General features: G+C 43.9%; 1 protein-coding gene across 3 annotated transcripts in view; it reads right to left on the bottom strand.

Annotated features, from left to right (window-relative positions):
• The window catches only part of NELL2 (neural EGFL like 2), a 269,144-nt gene that overhangs the window by 150,799 nt on the left and 97,281 nt on the right, over positions 1-21,064 (bottom strand). For all 3 annotated transcript variants that reach the window (XM_075857036.1, XM_075857034.1, XM_075857035.1), the window contains exon 4: positions 2,334-2,507. In XM_075857036.1, coding sequence (XP_075713151.1) covers positions 2,334-2,507 — 174 coding nt within the window. The remainder of the gene's footprint in view (positions 1-2,333; positions 2,508-21,064) is intronic.

Below are 21,064 nucleotides of genomic sequence, written 5' to 3'. Positions count from 1 at the left end.
CATAACGGATTGCTTCACAGCGTAACACATATCTATGGATAATTGTATTATTTACCCCATTATTATACCCTCTTATTATGCCCTGATGAACTCCACACAGATTACATATACCCTGATGTACTCCGCACAGATTACATATACCCCTGATATACTCCTCACAGCTTACATATACCCTGATGTACTCCGCACAGATTACATATATCCTGATGTACTCCGCCCAGCTTACATATACCCTGATGTACTCCGCACAGCTTACATATACCCTGATGTACTCCGCACAGCTTACATATGCGACCGCATTATAAACTGAAATACCAGCAAAACCCCAAACAGAACTACTACCAAGCAAAATCCATGCTCAAAATGGCGGTCCTTCCCTTCTTAGCCATACAGTGTGCCCAAACAGCAATTTATGTCCACAAGTAAGGCATTACCATACCCGGGAGAACCCGCGTAAGAATTTATGGGGTAAGGTTCTCCAGGGGCACACTATATTGTGCGGTGAATGGGCATATCAGTGGAAAAATTTAAATTGTCACTTTGCACCATCCACTGCGTATTCATTTCTGAAAAACACCCATGGAGTCTAAATTCTCACTACACCCCTTGATAAATGCCTTTAGGGGTGTAGTTTCTGAAACGGGGTCACTTTTATTTGGTGCATCAGTGGTTTTGCAAATGTAACATGGTGTCCGCAAACCATTCCAACAAAATCTACGCCCCAAAAGATAAATACCGCTCCTTTTCTAATGAATGCTCCCATATATGTAAACAGCCGTTTATAACCACATATGGGGTGTTAACTGTACTCGGGAGAAATTGCTTTACAAATGTTTGGGTGCTTTTTCTTCTTTATTCCTTGTGTAAATGAAAAATGTTGATCTAAAACGACATCTTATTGGAAAAAAAATAAATGTTTCATTTTCACTGCTTAATTCTAATGAATTCAGCAAAAAACCTTTGGGATCAAAATTCTCACTATACCCCTAGATGATTCCTCAGGGGACGCAGTTTCCCAAATGGAGTCACTTTTGGTGTGTTTTCACTGTACTAGTACTACAGGGGCTCAGCAAATGTGACGTAGTGCCCAGAACCATTCCAAAATCCGAATGGTGCTCCTTCCGTTCTGGCCCTCAAAGCCACTTCACAACTGAACTGGCCCCTGAAAAAATAGCCTTTTGAAATTTTCTTGAAAATGTGAGAAATTGCTTCTAAAGTTGTAAGCCTTGTAACGTCCTAGAAAAATAAAAGAATGTTCAAAAAATGATGCCAACCTAAAGTAGACATGTGGGGGATGTTAATTAGTGACTATTTTGTGTGGTATAACTATCTGTCTTACAAACAGATAAATTTAAATTTCGAAAAATGCTAATTTTTGCAATTTTTTAGCTAAATTTTGGTGTTTTTCCCAATCAAATACTGAATGTATTGACCAAACCACTAACTTAAAGTCCAATGTGTCACGAGAAAACAATCTCAGAATTGCTTGGATAGATAAAAACATTCAGAAGTTATTACCACATAAAGTGACACATGTCAGATTTGAAAAATGAGGCTCTGTCAGGAAGGTCAAAAGTGGCCAAAGCGGGAAGGGGTTAATAGTCTAATTTTCTGAGACACTAAATTTTGGGTTTTCATTAACTGTTAGCCATAATAATCAACATTAAAAGAAAGAAATGCTGAAAATAGATCACTCTGTGTAATGAATCTATATAATATATGAGCTTCACTCTTTGAATTGAATTACTGAAATAAATAAACTTTTTGATGATATTCAAATTCATTGAGAAGGACTAGTATATATTTATATTGTGTATGTGTGTGCATATATATATATTTATAGTGTGTGTGTGTGTGTGTGTGTGTGTGTGTGTGTGTGTGTGTTTATAGTGTGTGTGTGTGTGTGTGTGTGTGTGTGTGTGTGTGTGTGTGTGTGTGTGTATGTATGTGTGTGTGTGTGTGTGTGTGTGTGTTTGTATAGAATTATATTGTGTGTGTGCATGTGTGTGAGTGCACGTGTGTGTGTGTGTGTGTGTGTGTGTGTGTGTGTGTATATATTGTGTGTGCGTGTGTGTGTACATATATATATTTATATAGTGTGTGTGTGTGTGTATATATATATATATATATATATATGTATATATTGTGTGTGTGTGTGTGTGTGTGTGTGTGTGTGTTTATAATTATATTGTGCGTGTGTGTGTGTGTGTGTGGGTGCGTGTATGTGTCAAATTGTTGCTGTTTGCATACTAATATCAGTTTCGTCATAATCTTTGAAATGGCTGCCCCCTTGTGCGGTCGTACAGGTGAAACACTGCTGTATAGTTCCTTACTTGTTACAATCCACATGTAAAACCAGGTGAGAAGCACTGATTGCCAAGGAAAATCTATGCCATTTGTCATCTGCCAAAATATACGGGAATACTTCAGTCTGCGATCGATGATTCCCTGAGCGGTAATGCAATCTGACTTCATTTCGATGCCCACTGCTTTCAAGCTCAAGATACCTGCGTGTCAAAGAATAACATCAGATATAAAAAAGGCAGATAATCAAACCAAATAGAAGGAAATTCATGTTTCATGGTTACTTGCTACTCCAAGGTACAGTATATATAGTAATAATCACATTTATTATAATAGACTGCTAATCTAACCATTGCTATTGAAATAATGTGCATTTGAATGTGAACTCAAATCTTAGTTGTCTTCAGAGATCTATAACATATGGATCACTAAATACACCTTTTGGCCAAAAGTATGTGGACACCTGAACATCACACCTATTTAAGCTTGTTGGACATCTCATTGCAAAACCATGGGCATTAATATGGATTTTGGTCTCCTTTTGTACTTATAACAGCATCCACTCTTCTGGGTCAGCTTTCCACAAGATTTTTAAATGTGTCTGTGGGAATTTTGTGCCCATTCAACCAAAAGAGCATTTGTGAGGTCAGGCACTGATGTTTTACAAGAAGGTCTGGCTTGCAGTTGGCTTTCCGATTATCCCAAAGGTGCTTGATGGGATTGAGGTCAGGGCTTCGATCAGGCAACTTGAGTTCCTCCTCACCAAACTCGTCAAGCCATGTCTTTATGGATCTTTCTTTTTGCACAGAGCACAGCCATGCTGGAACAGTAAAGGGCTTTCCCCAAGCTGTTGCCACAAAGTTGAAAGCATACTGGAAGTAAGTCTGAAATGTCTTTGTATGCTGTAGCATTAACATTACCCTTCATTGAAAATACTAAAACATTGAAAACCAGTCCCAGACCATTATCCCTCCCCAAAATTTTACATTATGCACTATGCATTCCAGAAGGCAGCGTTCTCCTGGCATTTACCAAACCCACATTGGTCCATCTGACTGCGAGCTAGAAAAACATGATTCAGCACTTTAGAGAACATGTTTCAGTAGACTTATAAGCATACATGGTCAACTTCCAGACAAATGGTACATATGATGCATAGCTGCAATTGGAACAGCACTATTTATATGTAAAATGGTGGTGAGGAAGTGTGGGTAATGAAATAGCTTAAAAGAAAGGAAGTGAGTGAGTAGGATTCCCAGGTTGTGGACGGGGAAGGGGAAGAAAAGAGGAGAAAAAAAGGTACTGTAACAGGATAATCATATGAGATTAGTTGAGTGCATAGTATCATCTTATATTCAAAATGGCTCTTTCTAAAAGACAAAAAGAATCAGTGCTGTCCATAACAATTTGATTTCCGGTTTCTTAGGGCAGGGAAAGTAGTGAAAGAAGTGCAATGACACTTTTTGGTAGAATAGTTTATATGCATGAAGCCTAATGTCTTTAAGGCCCCATGCACGTGACACGACCATAGAAAATCTTCATAATTGCGGACCCATCCAGTTCTATTGGGCGCGGACACCTTTCCGTATCGCTACAGCTAGGTGTCCGTGCCATAGAACCCTGCCGGGAATTATGGAGCATGTCCTACTTTTCATTTTTTACGGGCCGTGCTTTGGAGCACGGCACGAAAATGCGGCCCGCGGCCATCAGTAGGCACAGCCGTGTGCATGAGGCCTAACTCTTTTCTTTATTTTCTTTTCTAATTTTTTTTTTTTTTACATTCCCACTAGTTTCTTCCTTCTCTGGTCTAGTTGTCCTTTTTATGCGGCCTCTCTTCTTTCTTCCATTTCTTTTATTCATAGCATTATTACAATATGCAATGATTTATTTAGCTTCATCACATACTGCGGCAATTTAAACTCTGTTCACAGCTGCTTCAGGAGCCTACATTGGGGCTTCCGCCTGCTATTTTAGATGGCAAGAATAGTGTATTCTTTATACATGCTGTAAAAAATAACGGAAGCCAGACTGACCCCTCTAAAGACAACGGGGTCTGTCTAACACAAAACAACAATTTTTTTAATTGATTGCAAATAAACATTTCCATTCTAGATCATTCTGCTGGCAAATATTCTTCACAGAAGAAAAAATAATCAAGGACACAACATGTTTTGTAATAGTGTGGTGGACGTGGGTGGATTAATGTCCATATGTTATTATCATGTTAACCAGTAAAATCCAGTGAAGTATCCTTGGAGATATCAGAGCTGAGAAGTAGATTTTATGATGAATATGTTGTAGATTCGGCAGTGTTATTCTAAGCATTACACGCAACTGATCAAATTATGACACTTTAATATGAATATTTATCTGCTTTATGTAAAATGATTTCAAATTTTTTTCCATAGAGCGTGCTCTACTCTTATAAATGTTGATGACTAGTATAAGATAATTTACATTCAGAATGGGGGGAATTTATTAATACTAGTGCATTGTGTGATTAGTTGGCCCCTGTATCTCTCCCCAATGTAACGTGCACCAGTTTTATCAATAGGATCCATGCCCTGTTAGAATTTCTAGTGCAGACTAAAACCAATGCCAGGTCAGTGCTGGTGCTGTGGAAAATGTTCGTAAATGAGTCTGTAAGGCATAACGTTGAAGCCACATTCAAGTGTATTGGAAAAAGCAGTCTTTATAAATGTTGTCAAAATACATTGATACATACACTACATAGAAAACGTATTGTGACACCTACACATTACACCTACAGAAGCTTTTCTGATATCCCATTCTAAATCCATAGGCATTAATATGGAGTTGATCCTCCCTTCACAGCTAAAACAGCCTCCACTCTTCTGGGAAGGCTTTCTACAAGATTTTGGAGTGTTTCTGTGGGAATTTTTGCCCATTTATCTTGAAGGACACTTGAGGTCAGACACTGATGCCGGATGAGAGGGCTTGGCTCGCAATCTCCGTTCTAGTTCATACTAACGTTGTTCGATGGGGTTGAGGCTCTGTGTGGGCCAGTCAAGTTCTTCCACACCAAACTCACCCAACTATCTCTTTATGGACCTTGCTTTGTGGACTGGGGCACAGTCATGCTGGAACAGAAAAGGGCCGAACCCCAAACTGCTCCTACATAGTTGGAAGCATACAATTATCCAAAATGTTTTAATATGCTGAAGCTTTAAGATTTCATATGATTTTATATTTAATACTAATAGTATTGTTGTCCTTACAGCCAGGGCCGGCCTTAGGGGTGTGCGACCACGTTACACACACGGAGGAAGCAGAGGCAGCAGGAGCAGAGGAGGAAGCTCTGCCCACAGCCCAGAAGCCTGTGAGCCTGTCAGCAAGGAAAGATGGTAAGTGTCTATGTGTGTATATGTGTCAGTGTATATATGCGTCTGTGTACATATGTCTCTCTGTGTATATATGTGTATATGTTCCAGTGTGTGTGTGTGTGTCTATATATGTGTCTGCATGTGTATATTTTTCTGTGTGTGTCTGTCTGTATGTATTTATATATATATATATATATATGTGTATGTGTGTATGTGCGTGTGTGAGTATAGTTATCACTGTGTGTTATCTGTGGTGTTACATAGGACTGCAGGTAACACTACTACATTATCTGTAATCAGATTTATCACTGTGTGTTATATGTGGTGTTGCATAGGACTGCAGGTAACATCTACTACATTACTGCTTCGTGTGTGTGTGTGTGTGTGTGTGTGTGTGTGTGTGTATGTGTGTGTGTGTGTGTGTGTGTGTGTGTGTGTGTGTATATATATATATATAGAGATATATATATAGATATACATATGTATATATATTTGTGTGTGTGTATATATAAATGCCTCGTGGGTGTGTGTGTGTGTGTGTGTGTGTGTGTGTGTGTGTGTGTGTCTATATATATCTATGTGTATACATATATATATATATATATATATTTGCCTGTATGTCTAAATGTCTTTATGTATGTACAGTATATATGTTCCAGTATGTGCGTGTCTATATATGTGGTTAATTTTTAATTTGTGGAGGGCAACCATAGGACACCATCCAACCTAAGGCCGGCCCGGCTTACAGCTGTCTTTATGGTCCTGATACCTCCCAAGAAACTGTTGTACAGACAGCCCATGCATAAATAGGTCATGGTTGAATTTTGAAAACCGCATACTGCAAAATGTTAGCACTGTAAAAATGTATTAAAACTACACAACCTCTTCAAGCTTTTTTTTTTTCTTCCAAAGTGCCATTTTATTTTACAAATATTATTTATCATGTGTATTTGGGTTGCGATATAATGTTCCATACTGTTCTATCCTCACTGTCCACATCGATGTAAAAGTAGAGATTAAAAATGTTTATAAAAAATTAAGAAAAGCTTGAAAAAATAAAGTGATGCAATTTATTAGGCATTATTATAATTAACAGGTGAAATTTCTGATATACCTGCAAAAAATGGCAAAAAGGTTTATAAGCACTATGATAGATATATTTGGCTTGTATCTACTGTATATTGGTGAGCTCTGATTCACAGCTTTATTATACAAAAATTATGTTGTTTTTTTTCTTTCCTGAAAACAACAACCTATACTGAACTAATTTCTTATATCTGTATCCTTATAATATAAACTGCACAAGTTTCAATCCTCCGCCCCCCTGCTAACATCCTGCACATAAGCTAGTTATCCTCCTACAGTAACAGAAATGAAAAACATTCAGTAATTGGAAAACATGATGTACATTGATGCTGTGGGCTACTGCAATTAAATACTTCAATTTTTCTGAAGATATTTTGAACATGAAAGTCTTACCATCTTTTAAATAGGAAATATAACTAAGCACCTTCAAGGCCATACAAGAAAACAGTAAAGAATATGCATTTATTATATTTTTCTTAAACAGAGCTGTAAGGCTTCCTTCACAGATACTTTATGTGTGGCATTTTTTGGCAAAAAAATTATACTACCGAATCAGCCCCGAAATTCGATTTGGTTAGAATAAATTTGCCGCAAATCGCAAGTGCCCTGATTGCCCTGACTGACTCTCTGATGTCCTCTAGGACTGTATCCAAGTTGGATACAGTCCTAGAAGACATTAGAGAGTCAGACAGGGCAATCGGGGCACTTGCGATTCCATCCTATAAAATAAAAAGTATTATACTCACCCTCCCCTGGTTTTTCATGTCCCTGTCGCCCTCCGGAGACTTGTTGCCAGCGCTCACCAACAGCCGCCACTTTAACGATTTGATTGCCGTCAACCCAAAACGTTTCGGATTTCGGCGAATCTGAAACTTTTGGGAAATTCTAACTGAATTAAAAAAAAACCCAGGTACTAGAGATGAGCGAATCGATTCTAAAATCGAATTAGGTGTTAGTGGCATTTGTTTCACGTTGAAGCAGACTGTATTTCATCCTACCCTGCCGCCAGATTCTTACTAAATGTTCACAAGCTTTCCCAGTCCTCAAAAAATCAGTCTAGAACAGGGGTCTCAAACTCGGCCGGGTAAGTGGGCCGCATATAGAAAAAATGGGAAGTTGACGGGCCGCATTACTTTCAAATTTGATACAATACAAAATTATTGTTAATCAATTAGTTATTTTAACTACTATAACACTATATTACTAGAATAATAATACTACATTACTATAATAATAGCGCTAGGTTTAAAATTTTAGATATTTCTCCACGTGCTTATTTCAACAATCCAGCTTTCCAGTTTAAGTGTCGCCAAATGCAGTCCGGTGGCTCAGTTAGCACACATGTCAAGATTGGGCAGCCCCTTTTTAGATAGTGCCCTCTGTGGATGCTGCCGCAGTGCCCTCTGTGGATAATGCAACACACCCCTAGATAAGGCCACAGTGCCCTCTGTAGATAAGGCCACAGTGCCCTCTGTAGATTAGGCCACAGTGCCCTCTGTAGATAAGGCCACAGTGCCCTCTGTAGATAAGGCCACAGTGCCCTCTGTAGATAAGGCCACAGTGCCCTCTGTAGATAAGGCCACAGTGCCCTCTGTAGATAATGCAACACACCCCTAGATAATGCCAGTGTCCTCTTCAGATACTGTCACACACCCAATTGTAGATAACGCCACAGTGCCCTCTGTAGAGGCTGCCACAGTGCCCTCTGTAGAGGCTGCCACAGTGCCCTCTGTAGAGGCTGCCACAGTACCCTCTGTAAAGGCTGCCAAAGTGCCCTCTGTAGAGGCTGCCCCAGTGCCCTCTGTAGAGGCTGCCCCAGTGCCCTCTGTAGAGGCTGCCCCAGTGATGTCAGGGGCTTGCCCAGAGCTGGATTCCCAGGCAGAGCGCTAGTAGGCTCTTCCTGGGACTCCAGCTGTGCTCCTGACATCACTGGGACTCCTGTTCTGGGGAAGCCCCTGACATCATTGTCGATGTATGGACAGCGATGTCAGAGGCTTCCCCAGAGTCCCGGAGGAGAGCCGATAATAGCGCTCTGTACGGGACTCCGCTCTGGGGAAGACCCTGACACCCTGTCCATATATGGGCAGATATGTCAGGGAATTCCGCAGCGTCCCGGAGCAGAGCCTATACTAGCGCTCTGCCCGGGACTCCGCTATGTGGAAGACCCTGACACACTGTCCACATATGGGCAGCGATGTCAGGGAATTCCACAGAGTCCCAGGGCAGAGCCTTTACTAGGGCTCTGCCCGGGACTCCGGCTCTGGGGAAGCCCCAGACATCGCTGTTCATATGTGGACAGCGATGTCAGGGAATTCCACAGAGTCCAGGAGCAGAGCCGACACCAGCGCTCTGCTCCGCTCTGGGCAAGACCCTGACACACTGTCCATATATGGGCAGCGATGTCAGGGAATTCCACAGAGTCCCGAAGCAGATCCGACACCAGCGCTCTGCTCGGGACTCCGGCTCTGGGGAAGCCCCAGACATCGCTGTTCATATGAGGACAGCGATGTCAGGGAATTCCACAGAGTCCAGGAGCAGAGCCGACACCAGCGCTCTGCTCCGCTCTGGGCAAGACCCTGACACACTGTCCATATATGGGCAGCGATGTCAGGGAATTCCACAGAGTCCCGGAGCAGAGCCGACCCAGCGCTCTGCTCGGGACTCCGGCTCTGGGGAAGCCCCAGACATCGCAGTTCATATGTGGACAGCGATGTCAGGGAATTCCACAGAGTCCAGGAGCAGAGCCGACACCAGCGCTCTGCTCCGCTCTGGGCAAGACCCTAACACACTGTCCATATATGGGCAGCGATGTCAGGGAATTCCACAGAGTCCCGGAGCAGAGCCGACACCAGCGCTCTGCTCGGGACTCCGGCTCTGGGGAAGCCCCACACATCGCTGTTCATATGTGAACAGCGATGTCAGGGAATTCCACAGAGTCCAGGAGCAGAGCCGACACCAGCGCTCTGCTCCGCTCTGGGCAAGACCCTGACACACTGTCCATATATGGGCAGCGATGTCAGGGAATTCCACAGAGTCCCGGAGCAGAGCCTGTACTAGCGCTCTGCCCGGGACTCCGGCTCTGGGGAAGCCCCAGACATCGCTGTTCATATGTAGACAGCGATGTCAGGGAATTCCACAGAGTCCCGGAGCAGAGCCTACACCAGCGCTCTGCTCGGGACTCCGGCTCTGGGGAAGCCCCAGACATCGCTGTTCATATGTGGACAGCAATGTCAGGGAATTCCAGAGTCTCGGAGCAGAGCCGATACTAGCATGCTTGAGACCCCCGGTCTAGAATAATTTGGTAAATAAAAGACAGGGAGGAGGGAAATGCAGCTGCAGTACCTCTTTCTGCGTCTGTGAGCAGGGAGAGAAAACAGAAGAGGGGGGCTATCTGATTGGCTCGGAGTACTGGCACCCTAGCATCAGGAGAGCTCACTCCCACACATGGGGGACATGGAGAGAGAGAATATGTCATGGACCTATCCATATCAGTGCACATATAATAGTACCATCCACACCTATATAGAAATATAGAAGGATGAATAAGCAGTGGATCTTTGCAAATATCCTTTATGTTTACCTAATACATAATAAACCTTATACACATATTTTCCATCCTGTGGCCACTAGCTTTATAGAATAAATCATGTTTCAGTAAAACGTCCTGTAATCTATAAATTGGTATCAGCAGAAACAAATGTGATTATAAATGTATACATTATGAAGGGTTTGTGTACACGTTTACCATAAATGAAGCTATCCCATTTTTACATTTTAGATTAATATACCTACAATATAAACATAACTAACTGTTGCTAAAGCTCCAATAGCACTTAATATATTCAATTTCCTCAAGGAATATAACATACAATTATGTTTAGCAGGATAAATATAAGTCTAACAAGCAATAACAGCAGCACAGTTTTCTGACTGCATGCCCTAATCTTCTGTATACCGTAAACAGTAGACACATGAAGTAGGAAGATTATTATTTAGAAGCAAAATGACAAACTGTGATAAATGTATTTCCTTGAAATGAAGTAAAGTAAAGTAGGGAATTATATAAGAATAGTAATTAATTGGTATAGCTCAATAAAATACAGAGGTATTTAAAAAAAATGAGTCGGTCGGTGATTGCTGGCACGGCCGGCCACTGACGGCCGCGGACAGCCGCCCACATTTGTGGGACGTGCTTCCATATAAAGTATGGGAGCACCGTCTGTAAAACGAAAAAAATAGGACATGTCATATCTTTTGTGGAGCTTTTCTTCGGCAGAGACACCTTCCCGTAAATATACGGGACGGTGTCCGTGGGCAATGAAAGTGAATGGGTCCGTATTTACGGGCCGTAATTACGAACTAATTCTATGGTCGTGTGAATGGGGCCTAAACAAGTGTCCTCATTCATTGACAGCAAACAAATATTTGGAAAATGGTCAAGAATCGAAACACAAAGTATATTAGAAATTGGTAGAACTTTTCATTTAAAGAGTCATTGGGCATTATCTACATAAAACCAGAAAACCACTTTAAAGAGGATCTGTCAGCTCTGCTGACAAGTCTGTTTTAGTAAATAATTGTATTCTCCATAAAATAACAATTCTGGAGCATCTTTTCATAGAACTCTACATTGTGCGCTTTTGCGGTTATTCCTTCTAGAAATTTATGAATAAATTGACAACTGGGTGTAACCAGTTAGAGATGTGTCCCTACACGGATTGACACTGTCCAGTCAGTGCTTACAGAGTGAGACTGCGTAGGGACCAGTGGCGTAGATTCAGGGGTTGCAGCGTTCGACCGGTCCCCTAAGAATGGGGGGCCCAGAGGGCCCCCGTTGCCACAGAGAACTAACTAGGTAAAAAATGTAATTCTTTACTTGCCGGCACTAGTCTATGGATGTGAAGGTCTGAAGGATCCTTAGACGTCACGGTCACATGGTACACTCAGCACTCAGTGTACCATGTGACAGTGACGTCACCTGAGGAGCGATCCAGCCAGTCACGAAGAGAACACCACTTCCTGCAGATCTGGTAGCAAACCTGATCCTCTATTCTGCTGGTGGTCGACCGCATGAAGCGAAAGGCGGACACAAGGAGAAGAGAGCCGCCTCAGTTTCTTTCAGGTACCAAGGTCTGGCTGTCCTCAAGAAATATCCGGCTGAGGGTGCCGTCATGCAAATTCACTCCCAGGTTCCTCGGACCCTTTGAGATCCTGCAGCGTATCAACACGGTCTCATAAGCTTCGGCTGCCCGCTACGCTCGGCATCCTTAACTCTTTTCACGTGTCTCTTCTGAAACTTGTGGTCCTGAACCGCTACTCTAAAACTCTTAGCCCTGCAGTTGCCACCAGCGGTTCTGCTGAGATATTTGAGGTTAAGGAGATCCTGGACACCAAATAATTAAGCGGAAGAACCTTTTATTTAGTAGATTGGAGGAAGTTTGGTCCAGAGGAGAGGTCCAGGGAGCCAGAAGAGAATCTCAATGCTCCTGCCCTCATTAGGAAGTTACTCTCTCGTTCTGATCCCAAGATGAGGGGGCGTAAGAGGGGGGATACTGTAATGTCCGCGGTCGCTGACCACGAACTCCTCCCATCCTGCCGACGCCTTTCTCTCAAGAGATTCCAGCACATGCGCCGTCCTGTCCTGCAGTGACCACTAGGGTGCGCGCGCAAGCTCAGTCCAGCCATAAAGAGCCAGGGCGCACACATGTCTTAGATTGAGCTGATTGCTCCCAGATCACCCTGGACTATAAGGGCCCTGCCCCTTCCTTCATTGCCTGAGCGTTGTTTGTATCTATCCATGTTAGTGTTTGCAAATGGTCCCTTGAGTGTTTTCTGGTTCCCAGTGTTCCCGTTCCTGCTACCTGTATCCTGTATCGTAATTATTCTGCCTGTATAAACGTTTAAAATAATTGTTTATTAACAAAATTATTAAAATTGGTAGGGCACGGAGTGCCAAAAGATCCAGGTACAGGCGTTGGCAACCAGATCAAGAGCGCAGACTGAGATGTATGTGACAAAAAGATAGATAATCAGCAAGCACCCATTCATGGATGCCTGATTATATCACAGGTGAAATGATCACATAAAAACTGACTCAGAGTGCTTGGCAAATATTGATGAGATCTGATTGCCACAGATTAGTTAACAGGCACACTCCCAACGCGTTTCTGCACCTTGTAGGGGAGCGTCCTCAGGGGTACGAGTTGCCTGAATTAATTAACGTACAGTTGCCTGTCAGCTGATATTCAGCTGTTCGTTTTAGTGTAACGGCGCATATGAGACATCTGATAGTGGTCTGACGCGCGCCGTGGAAACTCGGAAGTTTTATTCACCCAAGCCCCACCCATAGGGGCGTTGCGTAGTATCGGGCCGTCCAATGAAGGAATAAGGCGTGTGAGAACACACGCCCCTACAGGGGGCGGTTCCATAGTAACCACGCAGCCTATGAAAGAGATGCATAAAGCATCAGTGGTAACAAGGGGGAGCTAAAGGTGGCCAGCACATACAGCGCCGATACCAACGCTGGAATAAGCGCTATGTGTGCAAAACAGGGAATCTAGTGAGCAAAACAAAGCACAAAGGCCCACAAAGTAGTGTATCAATAGTCAGGATCGGACAAACTATGGATCATCAGATCCAATGTAGGTAAACAGTACAGGAGAGAACGCTGAAAACGGTACAGGAACGAGTACATAAACAATCCCATTACATATCAATGAAAGATACATGCAGAAATACAGTAATAGGGCAAGGCAAATTATAAGAAAGGAAGGTAAGATATAGACTCATTGAGGCCCAGTGGCTTGATGGTTTGCATCCTGAAAATCCACTGGGCCTCCTTCTGTAGAACACGTCTGTCCCAATTACCTCCCCTGGCAGGAATACTGACATGTTCTATACCTTGGAACTTAATAGAAGAGGGGTCTCCCTTGTGGTGATCCCATACATGTCGAGAAATAGAGGTGTCAGCTTTATTCTGAATGTCACAAATATGGTCCCGAATCCTGCGTCTGAACTCCCTTATTGTCTTACCGACATACTGCATGCCACATTGACACGTAATCAGGTACACCACCCCCTTGGTGAGGCAGTTGATAAACGACCTATTGGAAAACGTGACTCCTGTCACAGTACTTTTGAATATTTTGCTTTTCCAAACAGAGCTACATGCTTTGCATCTACCACACTGGAATGACCCAGTGACATTAGTCGAAAGCCAAGTGGTGACAGCAGGTGTCTTCAGATGGCTGTGCACCAATCTGTCCTTAAGATTACGGCCCCTCCGGAAAGTGATCTGAGGACGGTCCCCAACTAAACCACCTACGTCCGGGTCTGCTTTAAGGATGTCCCAGTATGAGGTAAGAATATTTCTAACCTCAGCGTGCGCAACATCGTAGGTACCAATTATCCTCATAACGTTGTCCTTCTCTGGAGATACTTTAGGGTTCAGTAGGGACTCCCTATTTGATGTAATAGCATGTTGGTATGCCGATTTCAAGACACCACTGGGATACCCTTTGTGCTCAAATCTTTTTCCGTGCCCTACCAATTTTAATAATTTTGTTAATAAACAATTATTTTAAACGTTTATACAGGCAGAATAATTACATCTTAGTAATTTAAACGTATACCTCTACACAGTAATCTCTTGTATTTTTTCTCTAAATCTCATTCTCTAAGGGGGATGGCAGGCTTTCTCACAACTGATATCAATGTGGAAAGATGGATGTGTGATGCGAGAGAGGTGTTTTCTGAGAGTGAAATACTGCCACAATCACACAATTTAAGTATCAATGGTACATTTAAACAGCTCACCAAGTCATACAAGGATCACATCAGATCATGGTGGGAGGTCCAGACCATTGAGACATATCTCAAGAACAGCATTGTCCCAAGAGGGCTTAGAATTTCACTTACCCCTGCAGCTAGACTGCGTTCAGTGGATTTACTCAAGAGATGGGAGAAAGAATCGATTGATTCGTCTCTCAGATTTATGGGTATTCTATTAGAAGAGGAAAAAAATCTGCTCTCACGTAGCTCCAAGGAATTGAGGGACGGTATTGAGCTTGCCCAGAAGTTCTCTGGCACTGCTGAATTTGAAAGAAGAGAAACTACTCTTCAACAAACTGTAGAAAAATTCACCGCACATATTAAGGAACGCAAGCATTTCCAATACGTTCGTGACACAACTGATTTCAAGGAGGGCAGAGTTTTTGAGTTTGGCCTGAAACAACTGGGGCATCAGGAGGTAGAGACTGAGTTATCCTCCTCTGAACCAGATCTATCAGATACGGACACTCAGAGATATCCTCTTAGGACAGCTCGGAATAATAGGACCCAGGGTAAAGCATTTTCCCGGGGTACCCCAAGAGGGAGAACTAGGGGAAGAGCCCCCACTAGGGATGGTTTTTTAGGCAAGAGCCACCCCATCCTCGACTACCTACACAGGGACCCCAGGGACAACTAACGCTGGGTGCTCCTTGTGTTGATGAGGAAATGCAAATTATCAATGTGTCTGGGAGAACCTTATCGCACTATGAGACTGTCGTTCTGAAAAAGGGTCTATCATTTATTCCCACTAATCGTTTTGATCTCTTTTCCTGGGTGAAGGACCTTAATTTATTTATTAGGAAATTGAAGTGGAGGAAGTTCTTTTGTACACATGATAGAAGACAATGTGCTGAACTTGGCATTCAGGAGGAAGATCTTGCAAATGTCAGGGTATTGCAGGAATTATTGGATGAGGGGCAACGGGGAGTGGGTGAGGGCCCCTTCACTGATCTGAGGGCTCCCTCAACCACCAATCCCCCAATCAATGACAACACTCTGCTGGATGTGTTTCTCACGGTTGTTACAAATCAACTGCAGAAACTAGGGGCAGATCAACATCCACATTTTAATCTGTCACGGGATGAAACACTTGCACTCAAGGCACTGGAGAGTGACACGGGGATCATAATTAAACCCTCGGACAAGGGGGGTAATGTTGTTGTGATGGACCGTGCGCAGTATGTCACCATGTGTCATAACATCCTGAAGGACAGACTCTGCTATAGCATCCTGAGTGCCAATCCTACTGCAAAATACATGGCTGAACTCAAAGAGATTGTGGGGGAGGCTAAACAAGCGAAGATCATTGATGCTCGAGAGTTGTCATTTATTGTGGGACAATGTCCTCAGATAGCCACTTTCTACAGTCTTCCCAAGATTCACAAGGGTCTTAGTCCATTAAAAGGAAGACCCATTATTTCTGGGATTGATAGTGTGTCTCAGAACGCTAGCATCTATTTGGACAGGATTTTGAGGCCCTTCGTGACGGCACTTCCGTCCTATGTGCGTGACACAATGGAGGTCCTCAGGAAGCTTGAAGGAATCAAAGTTGAATCAAATGTCCATTTGGCAAGTCTTGATGTAGAGGCCCTTTATAGCTCCATCCCCCACTCTTTGGGATGTGGTGCTGTTGAATACTTCCTCAATGAGAGAGGGGCTCAGTTTGGTGTGCATAATCAGTTTGTGCTCATCCTGTTGCGTTTTGTGTTGGAGCACAACTTCTTCATCTTTGAACATAAGTTCTTTCACCAGCTCAGAGGAGTTGCCATGGGTAGCCCATGTGCTCCTACCTATGCCAATCTCTATCTGGGCTGGTGGGAGAGAGAATTTGTGTTTTGTGACAGAATGGAGAAATATGTCTCTTCCATTGTGTTATGGTTAAGATTCATTGATGACATTTTGATACTGTGGTCTGGGACAACAGCAGAATTTGGAGAATTTGTCTCTATTCTGAACATCAATGACCTGGGTCTTTACTTTACCTCTGAAATCAAGGATAATCATATCACATTCCTTGACATCCAAATAGAGAAGACTAACCAGGGACATATCCAGACACAAATCTTTAGGAAAAGCACGGCCACCAATAGCCTTCTCAGATGGGATAGTTGTCACCCTAAACCCCTGAAGATGGGCATCCCAAAGGGTCAATATATTAGAGCGAGGCGGAACTGTACCACACTGTCAGACTTTCAAATGTCGGCCAATGGTCTGAGAAAAAGATTTGAGCACAAAGGGTATCCCAGTGGTGTCTTGAAATCGGCATACCAACATGCTATTACATCAAATAGGGAGTCCCTACTGAACCCTAAAGTATCTCCAGAGAAGGACAACGTTATGAGGATAATTGGTACCTACGATGTTGCGCACGCTGAGGTTAGAAATATTCTTACCTCATACTGGGACATCCTTAAAGCAGACCCGGACGTAGGTGGTTTAGTTGGGGACCGTCCTCAGATCACTTTCCGGAGGGGCCGTAATCTTAAGGACAGATTGGTGCACAGCCATCTGAAGACACCTGCTGTCACCACTTGGCTTTCGACTAATGTCACTGGGTCATTCCAGTGTGGTAGATGCAAAGCATGTAGCTCTGTTTGGAAAAGCAAAATATTCAAAAGTACTGTGACAGGAGTCACGTTTTCCAATAGGTCGTTTATCAACTGCCTCACCAAGGGGGTGGTGTACCTGATTACGTGTCAATGTGGCATGCAGTATGTCGGTAAGACAATAAGGGAGTTCAGACGCAGGATTCGGGACCATATTTGTGACATTCAGAATAAAGCTGACACCTCTATTTCTCGACATGTATGGGATCACCACAAGGGAGACCCCTCTTCTATTAAGTTCCAAGGTATAGAACATGTCAGTATTCCTGCCAGGGGAGGTAATTGGGACAGACGTGTTCTACAGAAGGAGGCCCAGTGGATTTTCAGGATGCAAACCATCAAGCCACTGGGCCTCAATGAGTCTATATCTTACCTTCCTTTCTTATAATTTGCCTTGCCCTATTACTGTATTTCTGCATGTATCTTTCATTGATATGTAATGGGATTGTTTATGTACTCGTTCCTGTACCGTTTTCAGCGTTCTCTCCTGTACTGTTTACCTACATTGGATCTGATGATCCATAGTTTGTCCGATCCTGACTATTGATACACTACTTTGTGGGCCTTTGTGCTTTGTTTTGCTCACTAGATTCCCTGTTTTGCACACATAGCGCTTATTCCAGCGTTGGTATCGGCGCTGTATGTGCTGGCCACCTTTAGCTCCCCCTTGTTACCACTGATGCTTTATGCATCTCTTTCATAGGCTGCGTGGTTACTATGGAACCGCCCCCTGTAGGGGCGTGTGTTCTCACACGCCTTATTCCTTCATTGGACGGCCCGATACTACGCAACGCCCCTATGGGTGGGGCTTGGGTGAATAAAACTTCCGAGTTTCCACGCCGCGCGTCAGACCACTATCAGATGTCTCATATGCGCCGTTACACTAAAACGAACAGCTGAATATCAGCTGACAGGCAACTGTACGTTAATTAATTCAGGCAACTCGTACCCCTGAGGACGCTCCCCTACAAGGTGCAGAAACGCGTTGGGAGTGTGCCTGTTAACTAATCTGTGGCAATCAGATCTCATCAATATTTGCCAAGCACTCTGAGTCAGTTTTTATGTGATCATTTCACCTGTGATATAATCAGGCATCCATGAATGGGTGCTTGCTGATTATCTATCTTTTTGTCACATACATCTCAGTCTGCGCTCTTGATCTGGTTGCCAACGCCTGTACCTGGATCTTTTGGCACTCCGTGCCCTACCAATTTTAATAATTTTGTTAATAAACAATTATTTTAAACGTTTATACAGGCAGAATAATTACATCTTAGTAATTTAAACGTATACCTCTACACAGTAATCTCTTGTATTTTTTCTCTGTATCCTGTATCCCGTGCTATCGTGTTCCTGTGCGTTACAGAGTTGGAGTCGTATTGTGTCGCCTACTACACCTGCTGTGTTTCACCGCACCTGTTGTCTGCCTGCTGTCTGAGTTCCATTCGAGCCTAAACCATCGCTACTGTCTGAATTGCCACAGGTATCTTATCCGAACTATAGACATTGAATTTGCACCCTGTTTGGCCAGCTGCTATCCTGCTACGGCTGTACGGACCAGTGGGTCCACATACCCACAGATCGCGACAATACTTTTCAGTAGGCCGACATTTCGGTATTAAAAATCATTTTTGAAATTGGACTTACTTAATATTCTAATATTATGAGAGACTAAATTTTGGGTTTTCATTAACTGTTAGCCATGATCATCAACATTAAAACAAAAAAAATGCTGGAAATAGATCACTCTGTGTGTAATGAACCTATATAATAAATGAGTTTCATTTTTTGAATTGAATTACTGAAATTAATTAACATTTTGATGACATTCTAATTAATTGAGAAGGACTAGTATACTTAGATCTCTGTGCTATGCTGTTCCCATGTTATTCCTCCTAGAAATGTATGAATTAATTGACAACTGGGTGTTACAATTCCCCTTGTCAGAGAGGTGTGTCCCTACCAGGGGCATAGCTAAAGTCTTATGGGCCCTGGTGCCAGAATTTGGCTTGGGGCCCCCTACTCGTCCCCAACACCACCCGACCTCTGCGTGCACTTATGCTCAGCCGTCTTGGCCAACAGCTCCCATAGCTGCCCCCACACAGTATAATGCCCCCCCCATAGCTGCCCCCACACAGTATAATGCTCCCCATAGCTGCCCCCACAGTATAATACCCCCACAGCCGCCCCACACACAGTATAATGCCCCCCATAGCTGCCCCACACAATATAATGCCCCCCATAGCTGCCCCCACACAGTTTAATGCTCCCCATAGCTGCCCCCACAGTATAATACCCCCACAGCTGCCCCACACACAGTATAATGCCCCCCATAGCTGCCCCACACAATATAATGCCCCCCATAGCTGCCCCACACAGTTTAATGCTCTTCATAGCTGCCCACACAGTACAATACCCGATAGCTGCCCCCACAGTATAATACCCCTCATAGCTTCCCCACAGTATAATGCCACCCATAGCTGCCCCCACGGTATAATGCCACTTTTAGCTTCCCCCAGAGTGTAATGCCACCCGTAGCTGTCCCAAGAGCATAACGCCACGCATTGCTGCCCCCAGAGAATAATGCCCCATAGCTGCCCCCACAGTATAATGCCACCCATAGCTGCCCACACAGTATAATGCCACCCATAGCTGCCAACACAGTATAATGCCTCCCATAGCTGCCCCACAGTATAATTCCCCCACATAGCCGCCCCCACAGTATAATGCCCCCCATAGCTGCCCACTGTATAATGTCATCGAGACAGACCACAACACAGACATAGAGGAGATATCGAAAGATGTCATTGACGAACTCTTGGAAGACCACGGGAGTGTTACACAGACCGAAGGGCATTACCATGTATTCATGCAGGTCTAGCTTAGAAAAAAATGTTGCTCCTCGTATGCGATCAAACAGTTCTGCAATCAATGGCAACGGATATCTATTTTTTACCGTGATCTGGTTGAGACCCCGGTAGTCGATGCAGGGTCGAATAGATCTGTTCCTCTTTTTGACGAAGAAGAACCCGGCCCCGGCCGGGGAGGAGGATTTCCGTATGAAACCCTTCTCCAAATTCTCCTTGATATAGCAGACATAGACTGAGTCCCTGGCAAGGAGAGAGGGTATACCCTTCCACGGGGAGAGGATGCGTTAGGAACCAGATCAATAGGGAAGTTATACGCCCTGTGTTGAGGCAATGTCTCAGTCTCCCTCTTTCTAAAGACCTCCGCAAACTGTCAGTAGTGAGAAGGTAATCCTGCCAATGGCTGAGACTGGGGAGACTGGGCCGGATGTATCTGCCCAAAGCAGCAGTTGAGGCACTTGGAACCCCACTGGAGAACCTCTCCAGAATTCCAGTCCAGAACTGGAGCATGTAGTCGGAGCCAGGGCAGGCCCAGTAGAGGGTTGACGGACAAAAACGAGATGAGCTCAGAATGAAGGGCTCCCACTTGGAGCTTCAGTGGTTTGGCCACAGCTACAATCGAGTCTAGCAGAGGCAGTCCATTCACCAAGGCAACGATCAAAGGCCTCTCCAGGGGGGTTGTAGTCAACTGAAGAGGATCCACCAGGTCTCTTTGAATAAAGTTAGCTGCGGATCCAGATTCCAGATAGGTAGAGACCCGATGCGTGGTAGTGGCAGCGAACCGGGGATCAGCACTGCCAGGAGGTGTAGTCGGAGGATCCGTACAGCCAGGAGTTGTAATTGGAGGAACGGTCGCTTGCATATCCAGCCAATGTAAAATAATGTTCAACCCCTGGAGGTGTTGATCCTGTCGAGACTGAAGGTCTAGCATATCCGCCCACAACACCTGTGACGTTGTCATGGTCTTGGATTGACCAGCGGGGTCCATGGCCTGAGCGTACTGTCGCAAACTGTGGGTATGCGGGAT

Source organism: Rhinoderma darwinii, chromosome 3, assembly GCF_050947455.1.
Source record: "Rhinoderma darwinii isolate aRhiDar2 chromosome 3, aRhiDar2.hap1, whole genome shotgun sequence".
In the NCBI taxonomy this organism is placed as follows: domain Eukaryota; kingdom Metazoa; phylum Chordata; class Amphibia; order Anura; family Rhinodermatidae; genus Rhinoderma; species Rhinoderma darwinii.
The sequence above is the reverse complement of the archived record's forward strand: the minus strand, read 5'-3'. Positions and strand labels throughout refer to the sequence as shown.